At 32.5% G+C, this 15,606-nt stretch overlaps 1 protein-coding gene across 1 annotated transcript; it reads left to right on the top strand.

The window, feature by feature from the left end:
* Positions 1–6,425: 6,425 nt before the first annotated feature.
* On the top strand, positions 6,426–12,561 carry LOC115974647. The gene is made up of 9 exons (XM_031095089.1): positions 6,426–6,991; positions 7,694–7,730; positions 7,889–7,967; positions 8,067–8,112; positions 8,202–8,300; positions 10,318–10,386; positions 10,474–10,822; positions 10,946–11,094; positions 11,471–12,561. The coding sequence occupies exons 1-9, from the start codon at positions 6,533–6,535 to the stop codon at positions 12,323–12,325; spliced, it is 2,142 nt and encodes a 713-aa protein (XP_030950949.1). The 5' UTR covers positions 6,426–6,532; the 3' UTR covers positions 12,326–12,561.
* Positions 12,562–15,606: the final 3,045 nt, after the last annotated feature.

Here is a 15,606-nt window from a genome sequence, read left to right as displayed (position 1 = left end):
TTTTTAATATAGTATTTACAACACACAATATAGTATATATACATAGGTTTTAGTCTAAGTTATCCCTAATATAACTTTTGTTAATGTTATTGGATATAAAGATTCTTCACTTAGTAAGACTATAACCTGTTTTCCTTAATTAAATGAATCAATGTTCGAAACCTCATCTTTTATTATTGTAATTATAGATTTTTTTTTTAATGTGTATTTTGATAAGTCTGCAATTATATTATATTTTGCCAAATATCTTCTGTATTTGTGAAATTTTAAAATTTTTAATTAAAAAAATATACATAAAAAATAGTTTTATTGATCAAATAATAAATACTAGCATTCAAAATAATACAAAATTTGACATATATATTAAGAGTAATGAAAGTATGCAATTTAATGATAAAAGTGAGATATTCAATTAAAAGTTATATTGAGTGGTGTAACATTCATAAAAAATTATATTAGGTGATCTCTATATATATATATAATATTATCCTCCTTGATTAAAAAAGAAAAAGAAGAGGACCATCTTATAGGAGTAGGGTTAGATTTGAAGATTCACCCATCTTCTTTTATATCTTGATGTGATATAAAAATATCCAAGCCATCCAAATTCCAAACTAATGGCCTGAAAACGGTTTCAACTTCAAAAAAAAGAACAGGAAAAAGAAATAGAGCAAGCACATATAATATCAAACTCGAATTTGGAACTAGACATCCCCCATTAGTTTCATTCCCAATTCATCATAACACTTGATATTAACATATTTATAAATGCCTAGAAAAATATCATATTTGTAAAATTTAAATTTAAATGGACTTGTTGCATTCTGTGAAAAAATATACCGAATTAGGAGATTTGAATCAATTGTCTAAGCCATTTATAATAACTCTTTAAGTTAAAACAAATATTCCATATCAACAACTAATATATAATTAGATATCCAAGCCGAAAACATGCTTAAAAATTAAATCAAATATAGTAGTTTGTCAATTCAAAGCGACATATAATAACATTTGCTAATGCCAAATAGTACATCTCATGAATTTTAATATTTAGGTTGGCTCAAACCAAAATGCCACATGTTTTAGAAAAATACCATAATCGCAAACCTAGCTGCTGGGCATAAAGACTATAATAAAAGGTGTATGCGCTATCATTAAATAATTTAGGTTAGATCGATACGGGGCCAAATCTAATCCATAAAATTTGAAACTTAATAATTGAAACCATTTAATAGTCGTTTAGGTTAGAGGCTACATGGTTCAGGACTTCTAGAGCAAACTGTGAACTTTATTCTCTATTTGTTGTATAATATTACTCTCACGAACTTTAATTCCCACCAATAATTTCACGTGCTGAATAATATGTAACCAATTTTGAGGCTTGTAAATTGCTTGCAATGTCTCATAATGTATTGGAAAACTTTGTTCCCCTCCCTAGGCCTTAGGAACTTTTTTTAATGTTTGGATTAGCATGTCATCCTTTGTTGAGGAAATTTAATTTGCGGGATGACTGATAGGGATTTGTCATGTTTGAGACTGAGCTTGCTTTTATTTGTATCAATAAACCACTTTCTGGGCTTTTCTCACAATTGGTTAAAAAAAAAAAAAAGGATTTTTTCAGTGTATTAGACATAGAGTCCGTTTGGATTGAACTTATTGTTACTGAAACTGAAAACTGAAAATACTGTAGCAAAATAATTTTTAAATGTGTGAATAGTGCCGTGGAACCCATTTTTAATATTTTTTTAGTGCGTAAACAGTGATAAACAGTGCATGAACAGTGATTTTTGCCCTTGCACATTAAACCCATGTAATGTTACTGTTCACGCACAAGGAAAAAAAAAAAAAAAAAAATCTGAAAACGCAGAATCTGAAAACGCAGACACCCACTCCAAACGGCATCATAATTGAACAATGAAAGATGAAATTTGTAATAGAGCTGAGCCTGTATGATTTAAGAACTGCAGAAGAATATTTGGGTGGTGAGGATAGTTTTACTTAATTCTTATTTTCTTTTTGGATTTAGATTTAGATTTTATTTTATTTTTTTTAAAGAGCAACTAGTCTGTTATACGAGAGACAATTTGAGAGGCATGCTCCATAGGACAGACACAAAAAATCTCGAGTATTTGGATTTGTCTTTTAATGGGATTAGTGGTTTTATAGTATCAGAAAAAAGACCGCTAAAGAATTTGTCATATTTGTTTCTTGATTCAAATTATATCAACGGTTCCATTCCCCTATAAATAGGCAATATGAAGAGTTTGATTGAGTTGAACCTTAGCAATAACAAGATAGTTGATCAAATCCCCTCCACTTTGGTTAATCGCTCGTTGTTAAACTCCTTATCTTTAAGCCATAACTACTTGACTAGAATTGTTCCCTTTGGAATTAGAAACCTGTCCCTCCTAATTTATGTTAACCTCAGCTACAATAACCTTACAGGCAACATTCCCCTTTTTCTCATTAACATGGCTCAATTTAACTTGTCATACAATTCTTTGGAGGGTTAAATACTCGAATCCCAGATATTTCCCAAAATTATGCATTCAAACAATTTTTTGGAAATAAGGATTTATGTGGTGATATCAAAGGTTTTACTCACTGCCCTCCAACTTCTCAGTTCTCAAACCATGCTCCAAGTAAAAATTTTGGTTTCCCTTACCATTTTCTTTGCACTTTTATTTATAGGGTATATTTTTCACTCTCGATGTCAAGTTAAGAAAACACAATCAGAGACAAGGAGTGCAAAAAATGGGGACATGTTCTCAATATGGATTTATGATGAAAAAATTGCATATGAAGACATCATTGAGGTCACAGAGGACTTTGATATTAGATATTGCATTGGAATAGGTGGTTATGGTAGTGTTTACAAAGCACATTTTCCTAGCGGAAAAGTTGTTGCATTGAAAAAACTTCATCTCTTAGAGGCAAAGGACCTAACTTTTGACAAGAGTTTCAAGAACGAGGTAAAGAAGTTAACAGAACTTCAGCATCGAAATATTGTGAAACTTCATGGTTATTGCTTGCATAAACAATGCATGTTTTTGGTTTATTAATACATGGAAAGGGGAAGCTTATGTTGTATCCTCAACAACAATGTTGAAGCAATGGAATTGGATTGGACTAAGAGGATGAACATCATCAAAAGTATAGCACATGCCTTATCTTACATGCATCATGAATGCATACTAGTAGTTATTCATCATGATATATCAAGCAACAATATTCTATTGAACTCTAAGCTAGAGGCTTTTGTCTCTGAATTTGGCATAGCTAGACTCCTTGATCGCGATACCTCCAACCAAATTTTAGTTATTGGAACCTACAGTTATATTGCACTAGGTGAATTATTGTTTAATTATTATACTCATATCTTATGCCTTTAACACTTATTATTTTTAAAGATTAGCCACCTAGGACCATCCCAATAACCATTCTAGGTTTACCTTATTGTTTTTTATATGAATCATGTAGGGTAACAAGCAATCATGTGGAGAAATATATTACATTTTAAGATAGTTTTCATTTATTTTCCTAAGCAGAACTGGTATATACTATGGTGGTGACTTAAAAATGTGATATTGAAATAGGGCTGATTTTGCAAATCATTTTGGACATTAAGGCAACCAACTATGGCCCGTTTTTTATTCACCATGATGCTCACCCAAGTCGATGAGCAGTGAATCCTTTTACTAATAAGTGGAATTGGGTGGAAAATTATTGTTTCAATTTACTCCAAACTTAGACCAAGACACCAATTAGTTTTTAGTGTAGACGGATATTGAATCTCGGATCTCTTATCCAATCATTAGAGACTTTACTAATTGAACTAACTAGATTCCTCAATTTAATTTTTTTTCTTTTTTTAAAGGATAACAACATGGGATGATCTCTTTTTCTCATAGATATCCACATTTTCAAATCTTCCAATTTAGGAGAATTTCATAATGCATGTCAAAGTGGGCTGTGATAATAGTCTTCTAAAAAATAGAAAAAAAGAAAGTGGGCTGATAGAGTGTAAGATTGGTAAAACTAATGGCCACGTATGCTCCAGCACACTAATCACGTTTATTGTTGCTTTGTCCCTTTCCTTTTAAAGGCCCATCCATTATGTAGATATTTTGGGTTATTGCTTCAATTATCAGCCCACTTTTGTGCGGGTCAACACGTCTTTTATTTTGACATCAAAATCAATTCGGCCTCTTATTTTTTGATTTGGTCTTAATACTATATAAAAAAATTTTAAAAAAAAAGTTTGAAAATTAACAATAATTAATTTTGATTCCACGTTTAAGAAAATACACGATACTAAACATAAAATATTATGCCAATCTTTATTCAAGTTTTTTTTAATAAAAAATTATTAATGAAATTTGTGTAAATGCAATCATAATATTTTATTTTAACAAAATATTATTATACATGCATGCCATTCATCTACAAAACATGGCAAGTTTGGTAGACTATAATGGTAATTTCATAAGAATAGGAATATGTATTATAAGGAATACAAGATGTTGTAATGTAATGCTTATTACTATTCATTTGCTTGGTGACAATACAATAATAGAACCTTGAAGACAATTGAATGAAAGCATTTTGAAACAAACTTAAGATATATTTTAAGAAATATCTTACTCATATAATTATATTTTCTAAAAAAATCATATTTTTTAAATTTGAAAGTGAGATTAGTTTTTTTTTTTTTTTTAATAATTGTTATGTGCATATGGAAAGTTTTTTTATTTGAAAATATACTAATTTTATAATTTAATGCACTTGCTAAGGAATAGCTATTACATCCCTTTTAGAGATAAATAGTTATTAATCGTTTTAAAGAATAGTTATTCATAAGGAATAACTATTCATTGTAATAAAAATATAACCAAACTACTTAATAGTTAAATCATAGGAATAATTATTACATTATAGTGTCTATTACAATAAAAAATTAGTGTCTTTTTTTCTATAATTTAGGTAATATATTTTTCTATAAATAGAATATTTTGTTAGTAAAAGAGAGTATAAACATTTTTTTTTTAAGAAAGAGGAATGGATTTTAATTGTTATATTTATACAAATCCAAAGGAAGAAGAGTGTCGTAATAAACTTTGATAATAAAAAAAAAAAAAATTTGAAGTAAAAATATAAGTACAAAAGTTTGTCTACAAATTTGATTATAGCCTACAATTTCGCTCAATATATTTTTATTGGATGTGAATTTAACAAATATATGGATTAAATTTTTTTTAGAGATGAATAGTTATTCCTCATTTTAAAGAATAGTTATTCATAAGAAATAATTATTAATTATAATAAAAATATAACCAAACTACTGAATAGCTAAACCATAGTAATGATTATTACATTACAATGTTTATTACAGTAAAAAATGAGTATCATTTTTTTTTTCTATAATTTGGGTAATATATTTTTCTATAAATAGAATATTTTGTAAGTAAAAGAGAGTATAAACATTTTTTTTTTTTTTTTAAGAAAGAGGAATAGATTTTAATTGTTATATTTATACAAATCCAAAGGAAGAGGAGTGTCGTAATAAACTTCAATAAAAGAAAATGAAGTAAAAATATAAGGACAAAAGTTTGTCTACAAACTTGATTGTAGCCTACAGTTTTCCACAATATATTTTTACTGGATGTGAATTTAATAAATATACGGATTACATTTTTTTTTAGAGATGAACAGTTATTCTTCATTTTAAAAATTAGTTATTCATAAAGAATAACTATTCATTGTAATAAAATATAACCAAACTACTGAATAACTAAATCATATGAATAATTATTACATTACAATGTCTATTACAGTAAAAAATGAGTATAATTTTTTCTATAATTTGGGTAGTATATTTTTCTATAAATATAATATTTTGTTAGTAAAAGAGAGTATACATTTTTTCAACACAGCTATATTTATACAAATCCAAAGGTAGAGGAGTGTTGTAATAAACTTTGATAAAAAAAAAAAAAAAAGTAGTAAAAATATAAGTACAAATATACAGTTTCGCTTAATATATATTTATTAGATGTGAATTTAACAAATGAACAGATTACATTTTCTTTTAATATCTTCCATATTTATAAAATTTCTAAAAATTAAAAAAATCAATGGCTATATTATTAATTAAACATTTAAATTTCAAGATGTAAAAGAATAAAATTATGCTTAAAAATAAAATTATAAATCGATCAGTTAAATAGCATATGATTCACACCAAATTTGATACGCCTGTGTGAAGAGCATAAAAATTATTCAAACCCGACACGTGCCAAAGCGTCCATATCACATGACCTTCACACCGCGTCGCGTAATTCACACATGCCGGCTCTCCCAATCCCCCAATTCCCAATATCCCCAAACACACCTTATATAGCTTCTTTTTTTTTTTTTTTAACCGAAAAAATAATAAAAAATATTTGAACGGTCTGTTTGGGGATAAAGAAAAAGAAAAAGCAAAGAGCAAAAAAAAAAGAAAAAAAAAAGAAAGAAAAGAAGAGCAACGAAAATGGGCGAAGTATCATCAGGAACAACCATGACGATGCAACAGCAACAACAGAACAATCAGGCGAAGAAGAAGAAGAAGGGTCGCCCTTCTCTTTTAGATCTCCAAAAGCGCTCTCTCAAACAACAACAACAACGAAACCCTAATTCCTTCAATTTAAGCTCTAACCCTAGCCGTCGCGCCTCTCGTCGGAACCCTAACTCTGACTCTGTTTCTGGCGAAGACGATAACGACGGCGGCGGCGGCGACGACGACGACGACGAGCGCAAAGAAAAGAAGCTCAAGCTCCTTCACGGCCTCGATTCTCATCCTCAATACCCGACATTGTTGCCGAACTCCTTGTCCTTTACCTTGAACCCTTACGGCTCTGATCTCCCCCCGAATTCGAATTTCGACGACAATCTCGAGGCCGACATCAAACGCCGCAAGATCACCGCCGTCAATCTCGGATCTGATCCAATGGTGATTGATCAATTTTGCATATTAATAAATCAGTTTTCAATTTTTATTATTTATTTCAAACCTCAAAAAACAAAAAACCAAAAAAAAAAAAACGTTTAAAAAAAAAAGCAAGTGTTTGTTTGTTTCTGTTACCGTTTGTTGTTTTTGGATTCCGCGCGCAAATTCGTAGATTTATCTTTTTTGGTGGGTTGGTGGGCTCGTTGAATCGGTGAGTGGATGGATGAGTTTTTGAGTTTGACTCGGTCTAAATTTATTTAGTACTATTATTCTTTAATTTTTATTGAAATCTGGGTGCCCTTTCACTTTTTTTTTTCTTTCTTTTTTTTTTTTCAATTTTATTTCCTAATTTAATTTTATATTCTTATATTGTCTGTATTAATATTAATACACAAAGACAAACAAACACTACCCATGTCTGGGAAAAAAAAAAAAAAAAAGAAGAAGAAGAAGCTTGAATTTGTCTTTTCTCTAATTATTTTCCAGTTTTTTTTTTCCACACCTGTACTTTCTCTGCTACTTGTTAACTTTTTTATGTAACTTTGAACTTTCCATTCAATTATTATTATTATTATTATTATTATTTTTTTTTGTAATAATGACAGAAAGTATTTATCAATTTTATGCAATGATTTTTTTTCTTTTGGGTTTAATTTTCTTTTTGTGGGTATTTTCCACCATTGATATTGGGATTGGTTTTTGCAGGATGAAAAGGTTTGGAAAGCGACAGACACCATTCATGGTATCGAACTGTCAATCAATCTTAGTTCTTTGCTAAAAAGGCATTGTGTGGAATTTTTTTTGTAGTGATTGATTTTTCTTTAAATTTTCTTTTGTCTTTTGTTACAAATAGTGAAGAGTAAATTTAATAATAATGGTCACATTTTTTTATATGGACAGGTTCGCAGGTGGAGTCTGGTCCCACGACACCTTTGCCAGACAAAAAGTTGTTGGTGTTCATCCTTGACAGGCTTCAAAAGTGTGTGTTTTTATTTATTTACTTTAGCTTCTATGTTTTTTGGGCTTTGAATTTTTTTGGTTTAAGTTTCTAACTGGGTTTGTTTTAACTGTGTTGTAGAAAGGACACTCATGGAGTATTCTCGGAGCCTGTGGATCCTGAAGAGGTGATGCATTTTTATTGGGTAATTTTTGGAGTTCTGTGTGATAGTTGAATACCCTTTTGTTGATTTGTTGTAAATTTGTTTCCTCACAGCTTCCTGATTACCATGACATCATTGAAAACCCAATGGATTTTGGAACCGTGAGGAAGAAACTAGATGGTGGAGCTTATGCCAACTTGGAACAGTTTGAGGTTGGTTTTAGAAAAGCATTTTCTGCAAACACACACACAAATATGTGTGCGCATGTGTAAGTCGTTTATTTTTCAGATAAGTAAGTTTTGGTGCCAAGGGGAGGTGAAGGGGGAGATTTTTAAAATTTTGAACTAGTGACCTTCACTCTTTTTGTTTTTGGTTTTGGGTGACATTTTATCAGAGTTGTATAAAAATTAATCTCTGATTTATAATTCAGTTTTGATTATTATATAGGTCATAGATTTTCTTTTAGTTATTTTATGTTCTTGCCTGTGTGTCTCCACTGAACACATGGGCTTGCATGCCTTCGCTCCTCAGTTTGTTTATCAAGTCATGAATTAACAAAACCCAAAAAAAAAAAAAAGATTTTTCTTGTGACTATGCCTTGTTATAATAGTATCCTTCTTCATGACATGCCAAGAGCCTTGTAGGATGTAGCTCAACTGGCACTTCTTGGTGTTTCTAGTTGAGACATCCAAAGTCCAAATCGCCCTCCCCCAACCATTGAGTTATCAAAAATATCCTCTATTATGACCTTCAATTTCATGCATTCAGCTCACTTGAAAATTTATTTATTTTTTGGATAAAGACTAGTTTGGATTTTCTAGCATGAAAGAATTGTCAAACACATGATTACTTCAAGAACAGGGCTTCCTATCATGAGTCTTGAAAGTGTTGCTTTTGTACTGTATTATCTTAGAAGCAGTGGCAAAGGAGTAGCAAATAAACAGGCTAAGGTTGCTTTTGTACTGTATTATCTTAGAAGCAATGGAAAGGAGTAGCAAATAAACAGGCTAAGGAGGTGGAAGAAAGAATCAACTTATTGATCTGTTGATTGTAGTTGTCCCATCAAAGAACTACTCTCGGGTGTAATGATTAAAAGTTATATTAGTTTGCGTCATAAAGCTCCCTAGGGTAAATGTATATGCGAATTGTTGAGACCAAGACTTAGACTTGCCAATGCTAAGAAGTTATGTATTGAGATTAAAAAAAAAACATTAAATCTGTCAATGTGGATTTGTCTGTTTTCTCTGGGAATGTGATATGGCAGTATACTCTGCTGCCAATAGTGAAATGGGACAAAAAGCATTGAAGAGTTTGTGATGTGTAGTTGGATGGTTAATGTGGACCACCTACTGTATTTGTAGTGTTTGATCTGGGATTTCCTGCAGCATAGTTGATAAGTTTGGTTGAATGATCTTTAACAGTCAATTAATTCTTTGCCAACATATTATGTTTTCTAGGTCATTTTGACATTGATTATTATTGGAATACTGCAAATATACTTCATCTTGTTTTTCTCTAGATTAGTTTTTCAGTTGTGTTCTTTTGGCCTTTAGGTGTTGATTGATCCTGTAAATTTCTCTAGTAGTAGTTTTCAATGCACTGTAACAAATATTATGTGCTAATTTCAGTGTCTTTAAGAATCATTATTTGGAACAAATTATTGTATATTTTGTTGTATGATTGACAACTGGAAAAACAAGGAGGAACTAATTTGATTCAACTTTAGGCTGCAAAGACGGCAAAAGGAATCTGCAACTAGGAAACTTAAGGATAACCCACATTTGTTATTTCATTAGAACTTGCTGTATGGCCTTACACTAACTACTGGAAAAATATAAAGTGAAACCTGATTAATATATGAAATGGTCCGGGCTCCAGGGATTGCACAGGCTGTCTTAATTGAATGTTCTTGTACATCATGGATCATATAGTCCAACAACTCCGATAACTGGCTTATACTGTTGTAGCTAGTGGTTTTTGTGTGGTATTTTCTAGTGCAAAACTATGATTATAAAATGGCTTTTGTCTGGTATCGGTGAACAAAAGTGCATCGACAACATGGTATTTTGCTGTTTTTTGATTCCAGACATTAAAAATGTAATGAAATGTCCTTGTACCTTAATCCTGTACAACAGGAAGTTAGTTTCCTTTACTCTTGGTTATAGTGAAGACTTGTTTTCTTCGTCAACTCAGCAGAATCTGAAATTCTGTACTATTTAATTTGTGCAGAAAGACGTGCTCCTAATTTGTACAAATGCAATGCAGTACAATGCTCCAGATACTGTATTTTTTAGACAGGTTTGGCCATGTCTGTACTTGTATTCTCATTTCTGGTTGGTTTGGGCTTCTCTTTATTGCATTATTAAAAGTTTACTGTTTTCTTAGGCACGATCTATGCAAGAGTTGGCAAAAAAGGACTTCGAAAATTTGAGGCAAGAGAGTGATGATAATGAGCCACAACCCAAAGTTGTTCGGAGAGGCAGGCCTCCAGGCAAGAACCTGAAGAAGTCCCTTAGCGGATCTCCCTATGAGCTTGTTTGTCCAGAGCCTTCCCTAGATGCAACTCTTGCATCAGGAGGAGGTAATGCAGGGAGTTCCAATACTTACAATTTAAGAAAAGGGTTGACTTCATACAAGTCCCCTCCTGTTGATGCATTGGTCAGGGCCTCCCATGGGTCTTTGAACAGTGAAACAGGCACTAGTTGGTGGTCTGAATGGGAGAATGAATTTCCAGGTAAGCTTTGAATTGGTTTTTATTGCTTTATAAATATACACGATACACCATCTATACTTCTCTAATGTTTCAAAATTCTAGCTTTTCTGTCAATTGCCAAGCTAATTTTCTCTTGGATTGCAGCTTCTGTTTTGAAAAGTGTATTGAAGTACGGGAAGAAGCAATTTGCAGTAGATGAGAATAGGCGTGACACCTATCAGCATTCCTTGGATTCTGGGCATGGGCCATCTGTCTTGGCCACCCTCGAAGGAGAATTGAAGCAACTGATGGCGGTATGTACAAGGGTTTGTTGTTTTTTCTTTCTTTATTTTTCGTGTCCTTGCTGCTGGGGAAAGGGGGGGGGGGGGGATGCTTTTATTGGAAAGAAGTGAAAGGATTTAGAAATGAAGATTTGTAATATGTGCAAATGTCTTTTTCTGAATGCTATAGCGAAATTTGATTGCTGAAAAGAGCATGAAGTTGGCAAGTTTTTGGTTTTGTATATTGCGAAGATGGTCTGATTGCCACTTGTACCCCCCCAAAAAAAAAACAATAAGAAGAAGAATGACGTTTACTTGTCTCAATTTAATGTGTGATTGTTGTTTGTGGACCTGCTTTATATTATTGTCTGTTTGTAACAATTTTTTCTAATGTAAATGTCTAAATCAGGTAGGTCTACACTTGGAGCATGGTTATGCAAGAAGCCTAACTCGATTTGCTGCAGGTCTTGGGCCTGTAGTGTGGAAGATTGCTTCTCAGAAAATTGAGAGGGTTTTGCCCACTGGACTCAAGTTTGGTCCTGGATGGGTAGGAGAAAATGAGGCACCAAAGCAGCAGCAGTCTTTATTTAATGAGGAGAAATTTTCAGATGGCTTAATACCAGATAATGATACAAGCAAGGCATTACATCACCGCACATCCAGCTTAAACACTGTTGTTGCAAATGGATTCTTGTCGCAAGGTCAAGAAGACTTTGAAAGTACAGACATAGATTCCCATTGTGAGTTGATTTCACTGAACAGCAGTGTTGGTGGGCTAAAATCCATGCCTTCTTTTCGGGTTCAGCAGAAACCCATAATTACCACTGATATCAATGGCTTAAATGATGGTTTTGGGTCTGATTTTTCTTCGCAAATTAGGATGGTTAGACTTGCCTCATTAACCGGAACATCTGATTCTGATTATACTTCAGTGCGTTCTCAAATGCCTGGCATAAATTCAAGTGGCAAGACTACCATGTACCAAGTGACCCAAAATGATATTGAATTGAATGAAGCCAGGTTCTCTGAAATTGCGAGAACAGACTCTGGAAATCTATTAGGCCTGGGCTCTGGCCTCAAGTCGCATGGAACATCACAAGTGCCTGATGGGCAAGCATCTTGGCAGAGATTGTCAATGCACCATAAGCATGATTCTTTTCCGTTTCCTCCTGATCTAAATGTAAGATTTCGGCAAACGGGTTCACCTAGTTCTAGTGTCCAGATTGGTTCACCTCAGCAGCCAGATTTAGCATTGCAGCTCTGAGGATGGGTTGGTTATTTTTTTCCTGTCAATTGCTCTGGGAGTTGGAGCTCCCAAAAATATAGAGAAATAAATTGTGGTGCCATCTGATGAGGGTGGTTCCATCATGGGTGTCTCTAGGAGTCATTACAGATTGACTATGGAGAATTTTTGTATAGATTAATATATCCAAATTTTAGGTTTAAGTGATAGGGGATCATATTTGTGACAAATTAATCCAACATCGAGATACTTTTTAAGATTCTTACGCCGAATTTTATGTTTGGTGTGTAAATATGTAAAGATACTCAATTATCAGAGTAATTTTTATCTTTAAAAAACGACACTGTTCTCAGAAAATTCAAAAAATCCATTTTAATCAGAAAATTCTTGAAACCATTTTGTTAAAATTTGGAACACTTTAGAATGCAATAATCTAAACCATCAACATACATTCACCTTGAAGCTAATCATCAAAAGAAAATTCCAAATCCACGTTCATTTCATTCACACTCAAGGCAGAACCCAAGAAAAACGTGGACCAATAATCACCCGTGACTTCAAAGAAGGAACTTTAGTACTCCTAGGGTCTAAGAATGGGTCTTGTACTCTCAAGATTTTTTTTCTCTAAGTTCAAAAAGTTACCTCAAAGTTTTCAAAATCATGAATTTATTTCATTGACACCACTCACCAAGACAGTAAAAGACATTAAGCAAACAAAATTGAAAAATAATAAAACAAAATCCTCTTGATCAAAGCAACCTATAAACCAAATGATTTTTTTTCTCTAAAAAAAGCACTAGAATCATGTGTGCTAAATGTTAAAATTTTGCATTTAGCATATTAAACACAAAAAATCACCTTCATATGATATGTCAAATACCAAATTTATTTGACATTTGCTACAATAGAATCCTAAATAATAGAAGTGCACGGACAAGTATGCTATAAATATTTTGACTACATTTTATTCATACTTTTTTTCTCTTTCTTATGTTAGATGCTCATAATTTCTCTTTTTTTGGTAATCTTTAATGATCATCGGTCTTGAGAAAGCAAAAAGAAATAATTAAAAAAGAATTAAGAAAGAGTATTTATATAATAAAGTGGTAAAAAATAGAAGATGCGATGTAGAGTATATTATAAAATGGTGTGTTAAAATAGATAAAGTAAGTTTTTGATGTGTCAAAATAGTTTTTTTTTGCTAACAAGTCAAACTAAATAAAACTTCAAGATGAGGCAAGGACTGAAGTTCAAGTATTTAGGAGAGAGAGAACTTCATACACATATACACTTAGATTACCTTAGAGTAGAATTTCTATTTAAAAAAAAAAGAAGAAGAAAAAAAGAAATGGCAAGACAAGTAAAATTTCAAGAGACCCACTCACATACTTTGTACTTAAACACAAACCCATGTGAAATTTCCCTCATAAAAGAAAATTTTCAAACACTAGGTAGTTCATGAACTTGTGCCCACCCCATTGACAGATTCAAGTATGGAAACTCTCAAAATCCTAAATCTAAACTCTAAACAATCTTAACAAAACCAATTACGTTCCGTTCAAAATCAAAGAGAACACAAGAAAATATCAAATTTTCTGTTATAGAAGTCGCGGGTAAGAAGAGAAATGAAGGAGAAACAAACCAAGAGGAGAGAGACAACAAACTGAAATTTTGAAACACTAAGCCGGGTCGACCCGGTTAGGAAAAGGGAAAAAAAAAAAAAAAAAAAACAGAAGAAGAAAAAGAATGCCCAATTGTGTTTAACTCCGGACCTGACCCGAACAAAAAGAGAGCAAATCCAAATGGCCCTGGTCTGAAGCAAAGAGATCAAGCCCAAATGGACCTGCCCAGAAAGAAGAAAAGAAGAGAAAATAAGAATCTTTTACCTAAGTGGGCCTTTTCCAAAAAGAAAAATATAAATTTTGATTTATTGATGGGTTTGGTAGGCAACTTAGGACATTTGTTTATAAATTATTTTATAATAGTTTTGATATTCGTTTTATAAGAAACTAGCACAACCAAATTATTTTATAATAGTTTTGATATTCGTTTTATAAGAAACTAGCATTATGTCCGTGCGATGCACGGCTTAATCAAAATTTATATGTAAATAGTTTTTTTAATTAATTTACTTAAAATTAGATAATATAATAAATAATAAAAATAATTAAATATCTTACTTTTAAATTATATAATAAATTCATATTGTGTGAAACTAAGGTATTATGAAATGCATATATATATATATATATATATAAGTAGTAACTTATTAAAATAGTGCAATAAATTGTTTGTTTTCAGAATGCATAATATGATTTATTCTTTTATTATTATTATTATTTTGTCAATATCATGAAACAAAATTTGTATGCTTTTCTTCAAATTTACATGGATTTGAATTTGTCACTTTTTTTTTTTTTTTTGCAAAATTTGTCATTATTTCACACACACACACACACACACACACACACACACACACAATATTAGTTTTTTTTGGGTTACTTTATCCTAATTTTTTTTTTTTTTTTTTGTTTTGACCTAAATTAGATTTTTTTTTTAAAATTAAGTTTACGTTAATGTTAATACATGTGGGGCCCAAATGATTTATGGGCCAGGCCCATCTACTCGGGGAGAATCCAAAGGCCCAAGCCGAGGAGGGCTATGGCCCAAACTCGACAAGATAGCCTTTGGATACCGCCGAGGGCAGTTCAGTCCTCGGCAGACCCAAAGTACCCCCAGAAAGAAGGGTAAAAACGGTATAGGACTGAAACTTGGAAGAAAGATCTAAAATATCCAGGGAAAGCTGCTGTTACTGCCATTTAATGCTCTGAACCTGACAGAGCCGCATTCTTTGGCTTTTACAACTGTGGGTCCGAGAGGTCGGCAATCCAGCCCAAACTCTATCTGGGCCCAGGGCCTATGCCGAGGAGGTATCTTGCCGAGGACGGATGATCAGTGGCCGGGGTAGCAAGGGGAACGGCTGAGAACTTACCCTGTCCTCGGCATTCCAAAACTTCAATGGGAAGACCAACACCTTGGTGGAGGCAATCCCCAAACAACCCCCTCAAGGGGATGTGGACGGAATGGGGCCCATAGGGAAGCAGGGTGTGAAATTGGACCAAGGAAAATGCGTCCCCTCTTCAGTAAATGCACCTGCCAATACCCAGAACTGATTAATGAGAAAAGACGTTTGGACGGTGTAAGCTTCGATCCATGCAACTAATAGAAAGTTAGACGAGACGGTTAATGGGATGGATATAGAGATAAGCTCCTGCCTGACCTACAAGTGGAGGGACAGGATC

This window comes from Quercus lobata, chromosome 2 (genome assembly GCF_001633185.2).
Source record: "Quercus lobata isolate SW786 chromosome 2, ValleyOak3.0 Primary Assembly, whole genome shotgun sequence".
NCBI lineage: Eukaryota > Viridiplantae > Streptophyta > Magnoliopsida > Fagales > Fagaceae > Quercus > Quercus lobata.
Note: the sequence above shows the minus strand (reverse complement) of the source record. Positions and strands in the feature narration are given on the sequence as shown.